The sequence below is a fragment of the Diorhabda carinulata genome, chromosome 12 (assembly GCF_026250575.1).
Source record: "Diorhabda carinulata isolate Delta chromosome 12, icDioCari1.1, whole genome shotgun sequence".
Classification (NCBI taxonomy): Eukaryota; Metazoa; Arthropoda; class Insecta; order Coleoptera; family Chrysomelidae; genus Diorhabda; species Diorhabda carinulata.
In genome coordinates this window covers 270,613-282,290 of record NC_079471.1, presented here as the reverse complement: position 1 = coordinate 282,290, position 11,678 = coordinate 270,613, and the positions used below count along the sequence as shown (strand labels likewise).

The following is an 11,678-nucleotide window of genomic DNA, read 5'->3' as shown; positions in this document are numbered from 1 at the left end:
TATTTCAATTCTATACTTTATTTGTTAATTGTATTTTACTCCGTCAGTGTAAATGTTCGTAAAGTGCAAAATATTACTGATAAATTTCAGTTGTAAAATTATCGATTAACGAATTTTACTGTTAAATAAATTCCTTCTAAAAGTATATATGCATTACGATTAAATATATTTTCTTTATTTTTGAATAATCACAAAATTAGTATATTTCTTAAATCTATACCAAACTAACAAACTTTTCATTATTCCTTATGTCATATGTCAAAATTGACATTATTGGCATTTTGTTGATATTTTGTAATTATTAAAAAATGTCCAAAGTAGAATTTAAACAAGATATGCCCCCGCCTGGGGGCTACAAACCTATACATTTCAAAAGAGTACCAGCCAAAACATTTTTCGGAGGTATATTTAAGTAAATATTGCTAATTACGTAATCCACTTAACCTAAAAGTCTTTCAGGATGGGCAATTATTGGAGGCTATTTGGGTATGACTGCCGGAGCAGCCTATTTATACTATTTAAACGTTAAAGCAGTAAAAGCGAGAGAACTTGAAATGCGATGCGTCAGTTTGGCCATTTACCCTATGCTTTTAGCGGAAAGAGACAGAGAATTTCTCAAACAATTACGAAGAAATAGAGACGAAGAAAGAGAATTGATGAAGAACGTAGAAGGGTGGAAAGTGGGTACTTGGTACGGCGAACCTATTTATAAGACCAAACCAACAGATCATCTAGTTGATCCCATGTTTTTCGATTATTATGTACATAGTTCTTATAAAGATTGTAGTACTCGCGCAGACATTGGATTATTGTCGTAAATATATATGTGAAAGTGTAGCAAATTATATATTAAATTTTCAATTAATTCGTAGTGGTTTTTTTTTCATATTAATGAATGCAAAACGAAAAAAAAAAACAAAGTATGAGGTTCGGTTTACATATTATGTATTTTATTGAAAGTAAATAAGTTTGATACGAATCATTTTTCAATATTTTCATAATTCATTCAAAAATTTGTTCTAATTAAACGCAATTTAGAACAACGAAATTAATTATTCTATTACGTAAAAAGAACTTTCAAAGCTGCAATTGATCAATTTATTTATCACTCGTAGCTTCGAAACTTTACCTTGGAGATAGACAATCAAGTTCTTTAATGGATTGCTCTATAGAATGAAAGAAATATCACTGAATATAATAAAATTGCGGTTATAGAAATATGTATAAAATTAACGGTATAAAAGATTTAGACCACATTCGGTATCCGTAGGAACTGATAATATGCTAATAAAATTAAACCATCTATCACATTTTTTTATGTTAATGTTATTTATTTAAAAAAAAAACAATCACCTCGACGTCTTCAATACAATTGTTATCTATGTACCCTACCATAGATAAACTACTATTCTACTTTATGTTCCAGTATATATTACTATCATAGACATAGTAATTCTAGACTGCTGAAAACACAGAACATACTAAAGATACCATTGGGGGTGCATTCCATTAGGCACTCACGAAAATGACGCAATGTGGAATGCTCAAAAGGGCCGTGAACGCTTAGTGGAATGCACGTAGTTGGATTTTTTGAAAAAAAAAAACACCATCTGGTTTAAGGTAGAGCTATCTTAGTTCCACTGAGCGGTGATTGGTGAAATTCGATAAGGGAGTAGAGAAAAATAACAGAGGAAGGAGTACGATACTATACCGTTACTTTTTTTGTATCTCATTCTAGTATTCGAATACTAATTTGATTGAAAGCGCAGTCTATTTATTATTACTTTGTCTATGTACTAAGCTCAATAGTTAGGCAATACACAATACGACCGCGTATTGATTTCAATATAAGTTTTACGTAAATAAGAAAATAGAATTGAATTATGAGTCGTATTAACGAATATTTGGCTTCTGTTCTTATTGATTACTCTCTTTAATGTTCGATGTAAGTGACATTGTGTTTTGAAAAAAAAAAAATGTATATGATATACTTAACCTATTAGCTAGATAACACACAATACTATTAGCGCGTATGCTAATGAAATGTCGTTTAATATGACAAGTAATTGAATTCGGATTTATTGATTTTAAAAACTTTTTTTCGCACATTTATTATTCACTACATAATATTACAATATTACCTAATAACATCTACTTGACTTTGAATGTAATTTTTTTTAAATGTTTTTCAATAAATCATTACACCGTTAATTAGAGATGGGATTTCACCGTTTCAATGTAACTGAATAAGTAACACGTTGTTTTGAAATATTTTTTTTCCCGATTATATCGAAACGAAATGAAATAAGTAGAATGGGTGGAAACAATTTATTTTAAAAAAAAAAAAAAATCCACGGGAAATTTGTTTAGACATGATAATTCCAAATAAGTTTTACTCGATCTTTCTCTGGCCTTCCGAAGGACATGCCAATTGGTAGAGGAGTTGAATTAATGTTCTGGTAGGACGTCCGGTCATTCGACCTTTGGTTAAATAGGAATAATTTTTGTGTTCGCTAATGAGACCAACTCCAGTAGTATCGAAATGGATCCAGTCGACGCAATCGACGAATTCGTTCAAAAACGCGGCGCCCAAACAAGCGGAACCGTGTCCGAGTCCTTTATTATTGACGTCGTGCGAAGTGAATCTATTGACTTTCTTCATAAAGTATTTCCATAGCGGTAATCTCCAAACTCTATCTCCGGTAATGATACCCGCTTTTCTAGTTTGAGACCACATCGTTTGGGAATTGGTGAAAACGCCGCTAGCCGCCGATCCGAGGGCGGCTCGAGATCCCGGCGTCAACGTAGCCACGTCGATAATAAGACGCGGCTTGTACATAATTTGTCCAAAGACGAAGGCGTCCGCCAGCATTAGACGTCCCTCGTTATCGGTATCGGTAATCATTACAGATTTTTGGTTCAATCCCATCACCACGTCTCCGCATCTCATCGCCATACCGCTCGGCATGTTTTCGCATAGAAGAATTACGCCTTCGATGTTGATAGGTAGACTCAAGGCGGAGGCGGCTCGAATCGCGGCCACTATACAAGCTGCTCCGCACATATCTCCCCTATATTTCGGCATATTTTCGCATCTTTTAAGACATAAACCGCCGCTGTCGAATGTTACGCCTTTACCTACCATCAGAATCGGTTTGGAGTCCATGGAAGCGCCGCAGTACGAGATTTCCAGACACACCGGCGGCTCGCAAGAACCTCTCGCAGCCGTCAAAAATAAATGCATCTTTTTGGTTTCTATCCAGTCCTTGTCGTGAACGTGAACTTTGATTCCGCACGGACATAGTTCGTTTACTGTTTCTTGAGCGAAATGAAGCGGCGTCATCTGATTGGCCGGCGTATCTGACAGACGTCTAGCCAAATTTTGAGATTCGGCTTTGAACAAACCCCGCTGGAAACTTTCGGCGTCGCAATCGTCGAATAATTCTAACGTGGGTATGACTTGCCAATATTGTCGGGATCGATTTTCTTGGTATCTCCACAGAGCTAGGGCGCTACCTTCCGCCGCTTGTTCCGGATGTCCTAGACCTTCTATTAAAATTCTTGTCACCCCTTCGTTTTTCAATAGCTGCGCCCCCGTTCCCGCGGCTTGTCTAACGGCTTCTAGTCCTTCGTCGATGGCTTCCAATTCGTTATATCCAAGATTTTCTTTTCCTAGTCCGACGACACAAAGCGACCAAAATTCTTTATCGATATTATTGAATATCTTACCGTGTCCTTTCTGCGTGATTTTCAAATTCGTTCCGGCTTTCTTAATCAAGTCGTACAATTTTCCACCCAGATGATCGTTGAATTTTGATGCGGCTTTTGTTAAAATCACGTCATCGTTTTCGCCTTCGTACACCCCCAAAATGATACCCTTTTTTTCTTCGGTGCAATCGTCCGAACAAAAACTTCGTCGAATATTATACGATGTACATATCAAATTTTTACTCAAAATGTTGCTACTGCGTCTTAAAACGGAAATAGCCGCCATTTTGTAACGGTTTGTCTTGAAAAAGCGAAACTTCTGAATATTTAGAATTGAAATTAATAAAAAATGTCACTATAACATTATAATCAACTAATATTGTCAAAATGCGAAATCATAGTTACCAAATAAGATGTTTCAGTTCAAGTTAATAGACAACATCTATTTAGTTACCCTGTATATACACATATATATATATATATATATATATATATTTAAAATTCTCGAAATTCACGATGCAATACAAGTTGTAATTCAAATAAAAAGAAAAATAATTTTGAAAATTCGAATACCATCCCATTGGCGTTACGTATTATTCGAGTTATTTTATAAATTCAATTTACGTTTTTGTATAATTTCATATAGTAACCAATCAGAATCTATAGATAAAAACTTATTAACATAAACCATTGATCTATACCTACTACATTATTTTCACACTATTGTACACGATGCGTACTACTAAAAAGTAAGGTTAGAATTTTATAAACTTGTACCAAATATATTCCAAACTGTTAAATATCCTTATAAACGATATCGTTATTGATATACATATGATTATTTTATATTTAAATGCTTCGGAACAAACAGATTCACGAAGTTTTACCGTGTAAGTAAATTTATATCTCTTTTTTAAGCTTGTATTCATATTTGTTTTTGTTGATTGTCTTTATTTCATGTTAAGTTGAAGAAACAAATATTCGTCGAAATGAATAAGATTAGATCTGATGCATGTTTTTTTTTGTTACTTATCTGTACAAGGTGTTTAATAAAATCGATATCAATTTCATAAGAAATTCGTCTTAAATTTCTTAATATGTACATAGTTGATATGGTGTATAGGGTAATTTGATTTAAATGAAAGATATTATTAAATAAAAATCCTTTTATTTCAGGTTATATACACGGTAAATATCGACTAGATTTATATAAAAATGTTAAATGTACAACTAAAATTAAATTTACAAATATCACATCAATTGTTAATACAATTATTTACAAATTTGAATAATTGATGAAAATCAATAAGTTTATTTAATATTTAATATTTTCATTAAAATATCAATTGTAGTTTATAACTGTCATGGTCTTGTTAATCACTATACGAGGACTATTCAGAAAGCAAACAACATAAAAAAAGTAGTATAATAAAAATTTGTGGAAAAGCGACTACTAATTAATTAAATAGTCATGTAAATGTTATAATACAAGTTAGGAAAATTAGGGAAAACGTAGCGACGTTTATTGTAGATCCACCCGCCATAAATCTCAAAGGACTAACTTTAAGTTGAACGTTTCTACCGTTTATATCTTGAAGAGATCGATAATTTTGCTCCAAAATTACATCGTTAACTGTGCGCATTTTCTCAAATATTTCTACCTGTAAAAATGATTCAATATAATTTTGTTTATCGTATATTATACCTGTCGACTCACTTGTTGTTTCGATATTGGTATCGTATTCGTAAAAACCGTCCAGATGATTCCCTCAGTGCAATTAGGTGTAGTCAGTGATCCGTTGTATCTATAAAACCCCGCCAAATCTATAGGCAGATAATTTTTGATGACGAAACCTTCTAATTCATCCGGGACGTTTAATTTTGTTTGAATTGTCGCTATTTCAGCTAACAACGGATCGAAATCTTGTACGTCGTCCGGAGACAGCTGTTTCCAAAGAAAATAATTGATTAGTATTTTACCCAAAAGGAATAATGCTAAAAGAGAATAGATAAATATATAGTCTAAGAAAAAACGGTTCACCAAGTTACAACGATTGCTAGTCCGATATACCCACAGAAGTCTTCAGGCCTTCAATTTCTTACTTGGACCAATTTTAGGACGTTAATACATGGTTTGTATGGAACAGTCTTTAAGGACTTACGTCGAATAAAACTGCAAAAACTGCAACACCTCCGGGATGTTTAAGCGCTCCCTGAGTGCTACCGAATCTTTTGGCGTAATGGACCAGGTGCATTTCTAAAGGAAACCTAAACAAAAACAAACGAAAATTTTAATTTTTCTTAAATAATTTCAGCTGAAACTCATTACGAACTTATTTACCTATAATTTTCAATGGTATGTTCGGATTTCCAATGGAAATGAAGGTGATCTAATTGGTAAACTTCTGGTAATCCCCCTCCACTAATTTCAGGTATATGCGTACGAGTTTTTTGACGTACTTCGGCTGAAAAAAAAATTCGATTCATTCTACGAGGGTTGTTCGATAATATTCCCGGTTTAGACAAAATACTATGGATATACATGACTTCTGATCCATTTTGTTGTTACTTCAACAGTTTTATTAATTAAACACCTGCACGGAGTGGCTGTAATACTAAAATCTGATAGAGATTCTCAAATGACTGGACCAAATTTCCAAAATTCTTAGGTATGTGTTGGTGTTATTTTATACTTTACCTGAATGGCCATTATTTTTTACTAAAATTGATATATTCTGTCCGTATCCGTATATACTGAAAGGAGGAAAATCCGAATCTTCTGATACTGAATGTGACAGCGGTATCGGGCTTTGTTGGGTTCCTGTTTGACATAACGAAGCCCAATGATCTATAAACAACAAAAAAATTGTTTGAAAAGTGATATCTCAAATTTATATCAGTAAAAGTCTATTAATTTAGTGTTTGAAGTCATTTTTTTTCATTGAAAGCAATAACAATAAGGTTAATCTTCATAAAACAAAATATTACCGAATAATTTATTCGCGGTTCCTAATAAAAGAAGAAGGAGAGAAAGATGGTTGGGCTAAATGGGTAGAGGACGAAAAATCAACTTCAAGAAGACCTCCCGTTGGATTTTCACTAAAGCTGGACATCTACTTTTCAAAAAACTGAAAAACTGAATAAGTTGAGTCATTTATATAAAAGTATGACACTGTATGAAACGTGTTTTTTTACAAAGAAACATCCTGTGGTTTATCGGGACCCGATTATTGAAAATATCAAGAAAAAACTTCGTTTTTGAATAGATCTAATAAAAGATTTGTGACAGCATCAACTGTAATGTTTAAAAAAAATGTGATAACGAGTGTTATTGCAATATAGTTAAAAATATTGTTCTGGCGTGGCATCAAGTGTAAAATTAGTTGGACGAAATAGCAAAGGACAAGCATTAGAGGGCATTTAATCATAAATTTAAAATAAACAAACATTATGTAACATTTTTTTAATAGCTAATAAAAGGAATTAACGTTTTCGAATAAAATAATGAATTACTCAATTTAAAAAACTAGAAAATTCAGCGAATTCGTCGAAAACAATTAATAATGATAAACCCTGTAATATAATAATTAAAATTTTCATATTTTACAATTGCGTTTTGGTGGAATAGAAGCGGATTATAAAGTCTTCATATTCTGCGCTTAGTTACTTCTTTTCCACCAAAAAAAAAAAATATTTAATTAAATTTATAGGTATCGAAATTTTTTATAAAATCAATAGTCTCTTGACCTGTAACATATATACAGGGTATTCTCTAAAAATATTAATTTGAAATATCGAAATGTTCAAGGTAAGTATTAATTTAGCACGACATTTTGAAAATTTGTAATTTGAAAAAGGAAACTTACGCATTTTTCGAATGTTTTTGAAAAATTTATTAACTGACAAGGACAAGCAGTAAAGGGCATTTAACGAACGGTTTTCATCATAAATCTACTGTGCATTTAAAGTAAACAAACATTTTTTTAATAGATAGTAAAAGGAATTAATGTTTTTGGACAAAATAATGAATGACTCAATTTAAAAAACTAGAATATTCAGCGAATTCGTCGAAATCAATTCATAATAATAAAACCTGTAATATAATAATTGAAATTTTCATATTTTACAATTCTGTTTTGGTGGAATAGAAGCGGACTATATTGTCTTCATATTCGGCGCATAGTTACTTCTTTTCCACCAAAAAAAAATTCTTTAATTAAATTTATAGGTATTGGAATTTTTTGAAATTTTTTATAAAAGTAATACCTAATGCAATAGCAATGATTCGTAACATATATACAGGGTATTCTCTGAAAATATTAATTTGAAATATCGAAATGTTCAGGGTAAGTACTAATTTAGCGCGACATTTTGAAAATTTGTAATTTGAAAAAGGAAACTTACGCATTTTTCGAATGCTTTTGAAAAATTTATTAACTGACAAGGACAAGCAGTAAAGGGCATTTAACGAACGGTTTTCATCATAAATCTACTGTGCATTTAAAGTAAACAAACATTTTTTTAATAGATAGTAAAAGGAATTAATGTTTTTGGACAAAATAATGAATGACTCAATTTAAAAAACTAGAATATTCAGCGAATTCGTCGAAATCAATTCATAATAATAAAACCTGTAATATAATAATTAAAATTTTTATATTTTACGATTGTGTTTTGGTGGAATAGAAGCGGACTATAATGTCTTCATATTCGGCACATAGTTACTTCCTTTCCACCAAAAAAAATTATTTAATTAAATTCATAACCTTTAACATATATACAGGGTAGTCTCTAAATATATTAATTTGAAAATAATAAAAGGAAACTTACACATTTTTCGAAAATTCTTGAAAAATTTATTAACTGACGATAAATATCAAATATACCGGGTCATTGTGTACGTATGGATATTGGGGTATTATATACACTGCGACCCAAAGGATTTATCAAATTTAATCAATATAATTTACAGTTTTGAGACCTGTTTCGAAATGATTGGTTACGAAAACTACTTTTCTGTCATGTTATTATGTAAAATAAAAGTATTTCATACTAATGGTGGCTGGAAATGAAAAACTTTGAAGATATGTATAGAAATTATAATGGTGAAAGATTGAATTTATGCTCTACCTTGATCTGGATATGTCCATCCCGTTACAGTGCCTGAAAAGAATTCAAAAATCGTATTAATCATTTATCAAAATTTCGTAAATATACAAAATCAATCGTCACAAAATTTGGCGTGTTTACTTTGAAACTTTCGAATCTCCAAAGTAAACTGGCACGCGCCAAGTCTTGATCGTGGCTGTCACGAAGATTAGACAACAAAACAAACACGATTTATGATAATTTTTTTCAGAATATTTCTCTATGGCCAACGATCTAAAAATCTAACTATCTCCTAAACCATAAATTTTATCGTGTTGAACGAAGAGACCTTTTTGATAGAAAATCTATCGAAATATTCATTTTTGACATTTTTATATTGTACAGGTTGTCCCCGTAAAAGTTACTGATTATTAACTTCGGCATGTACAACTATCTAAAAATCTAACTATCTCCTAAACCATAAATTTTATCGAGTTGAACGAAGAGACCTTTTCGTTAGAAAATCTATCGAAATATTCGTTTTTGATATTTTTATATTGTACAGGTTGTCCCCGTAAAAGCTATGGATTATTAACTTCGGCATGTACAACTATCTAAAAATCTAAATATCTCCTAAACCATAAATTTTATCGTGTTGAACGAAGAGACCTTTTCGTTAGAAAATCTATCGAAATATTCGTTTTTGATATTTTTATATTGTACAGGTTGTCCCCGTAAAAGTTACTGATTATTAACTTCGGCATGTACAACTATCTAAAAATCTAACTATCTCCTAAACCATAAATTTTATCGAGTTGAACGAAGAGACCTTTTCGTTAGAAAATCTATCGAAATATTCGTTTTTGATATTTTTATATTGTACAGGTTGTCCCCGTAAAAGCTATGGATTATTAACTTCGGCATGTACAACTATCTAAAAATCTAAATATCTCCTAAACCATAAATTTTATCGTGTTGAACGAAGAGACCTTTTCGTTAGAAAATCTATCGAAATATTCGTTTTTGATATTTTTATATTGTACAGGTTGTCCCCGTAAAAGTTACTGATTATTAACTTCGGCATGTACAACTATCTAAAAATCTAAATATCTCCTAAACCATAAATTTTATCGAGTTGAACGAAGAGACCTTTTCGTTAGAAAATCTATCGAAATATTCATTTTTGACATTTTTATATTGTACAGGTTGTCCCCGTAAAAGTTACTGATTATTAACTTCGGCATGTACAACTATCTAAATATCTCCTAAACCATAAATTTTATCGAGTTGAACGAAAAGACCTTTTCGTTAGAAAATCTATCGAAATATTCGTTTTTGATATTTTTATATTGTACAGGTTGTCCCCGTAAAAGTTACTGATTATTAACTTCGGCATGTACAACTATCTAAAAATCTAAATATCTCCTAAACCATAAATTTTATCGTGTTGAACGAAGAGACCTTTTCGTTAGAAAATCTATCGAAATATTCGTTTTTGATATTTTTATATTGTACAGGTTGTCCCCGTAAAAGCTACGGATTGTTAACCCTGTCCTTTTTGATTTCGCAACTTTAAATACCTCTAACTCATAAACGAGTAATCGTATGAGAAAAAAAACATTTTTTTTATGTTTAAGCATAATTTTCACGTCATCTACTCGCTTCCTAATTGGTTGTACCTTTTGAAATTTATTTCAATTGTGAGTTTTGGGAGAAATCATTTCAACACTCTGTATATATCAATAGATTAACGATAATTTTGATTCGATTGTACGAATCAAATATTACTCTACGTAACAATACATTTTATTTATCATATTTTGAAAATTTTCCGAAAAAGTTGTTCAAATGTTAATAAAACCACGTGAATTTTTATTTTTTTCTTATCCGTGTAATAAATACGTTAATTCGTGTGAAATTTAAACACTTGGTATTGGAAATAAGCGATAAATACATTTTTACCAATTTATTTAAATTTGAATTGGAAAAAAAGTTTTATCAGATCGTTTAAATACGTCACGGTGATTTTTAAAAGTTAAATCGAACGCGTTCAAATTTGATATTTAAAAATTAAAATAACTATCCATTTATACGAACATACTGTATAATATAAGTCGTATTTACGTTTTTAAACGATAATTTGTTGAAAATAATATTTAAATTTGCTTAAAAACATTTTAAATATAATTTAATTTTGCGACGAAGTAAAAACGGGGTCAGGGAAGTAATTTTATTGAAAAAAAAATGTTCTGATTCCATTAAAGGTGATACAAAAGCCAAAATATTGTATTAGGAAGTTATAAAAACCTAAACAACACACGTAAATACCGATTAATGTTTTTTTTTTCGTTATATTTTGCTAAAAAGGAATTATATTTGATAAGTACAAAACGCACCTGATATAATTGAAACACAAACCAAATAAATCGAGAACATTGCGGTTGTCGTTCCGCAAATAAACACTCTGTATGTACGACTGAGCTAGTCCGCTTAAATCGCGGGATCTATATTGGCAATTCGCCCCTCGAAACGACCAAACACCGTCGAGATAATACGTGTGTATCGATTGTAGGACTTCGTTGTTTATCTAAGGATTCAATCGTCCTTTTTTTACGCGTATTATATAAGAAAAAGTCGAAACAGCCAACCGAGTATCCTGTTCGCTTCGATTTCGAGTAATTTTCCACCGAAAAATGCGAATTTTTTCACTCAAAAACCTCCCTCAAAAGCAACCAAACTTTTCGATGCGTTTTCCGTAGATTTATCGTTAGTATCAAAAAATGCTTCGGTTTCATCGATAGCTTCCTCATCTGTACTTAATTTCTTACCCACGAGCGTTTTTTTTTTGATATCAGTAAGCACTGGGAACCAGATCTGGACTA

The 11,678-nt window shown here is 31.3% G+C and overlaps 3 protein-coding genes across 3 annotated transcripts; 1 reads left to right on the top strand and 2 right to left on the bottom strand.

The window, feature by feature from the left end:
- Positions 1 to 253: 253 nt before the first annotated feature.
- On the top strand, positions 254 to 867 carry LOC130900027 (NADH dehydrogenase [ubiquinone] 1 alpha subcomplex subunit 13). The gene is made up of 2 exons (XM_057810333.1): positions 254 to 402; positions 460 to 867. The coding sequence occupies exons 1-2, from the start codon at positions 309 to 311 to the stop codon at positions 816 to 818; spliced, it is 453 nt and encodes a 150-aa protein (XP_057666316.1). The 5' UTR covers positions 254 to 308; the 3' UTR covers positions 819 to 867.
- Positions 868 to 2,314: 1,447 nt separating this feature from the next.
- Positions 2,315 to 4,115, bottom strand: LOC130900013 (cytosol aminopeptidase-like). Its single transcript, XM_057810315.1, has one exon. It carries the CDS (start codon positions 3,992 to 3,994, stop codon positions 2,393 to 2,395), a length of 1,602 nt encoding a protein of 533 aa, XP_057666298.1. The 5' UTR covers positions 3,995 to 4,115; the 3' UTR covers positions 2,315 to 2,392.
- Positions 4,116 to 4,859: 744 nt separating this feature from the next.
- On the bottom strand, positions 4,860 to 11,349 carry LOC130900024 (putative carbonic anhydrase 3). The gene is made up of 7 exons (XM_057810329.1): positions 11,193 to 11,349; positions 8,839 to 8,871; positions 6,407 to 6,556; positions 6,050 to 6,173; positions 5,871 to 5,976; positions 5,426 to 5,653; positions 4,860 to 5,369 (listed from the first exon to the last, which is right to left on the bottom strand). Exons 1-7 carry the CDS (start codon positions 11,230 to 11,232, stop codon positions 5,178 to 5,180), a joined length of 873 nt encoding a protein of 290 aa, XP_057666312.1. The 5' UTR covers positions 11,233 to 11,349; the 3' UTR covers positions 4,860 to 5,177.
- Positions 11,350 to 11,678: the final 329 nt, after the last annotated feature.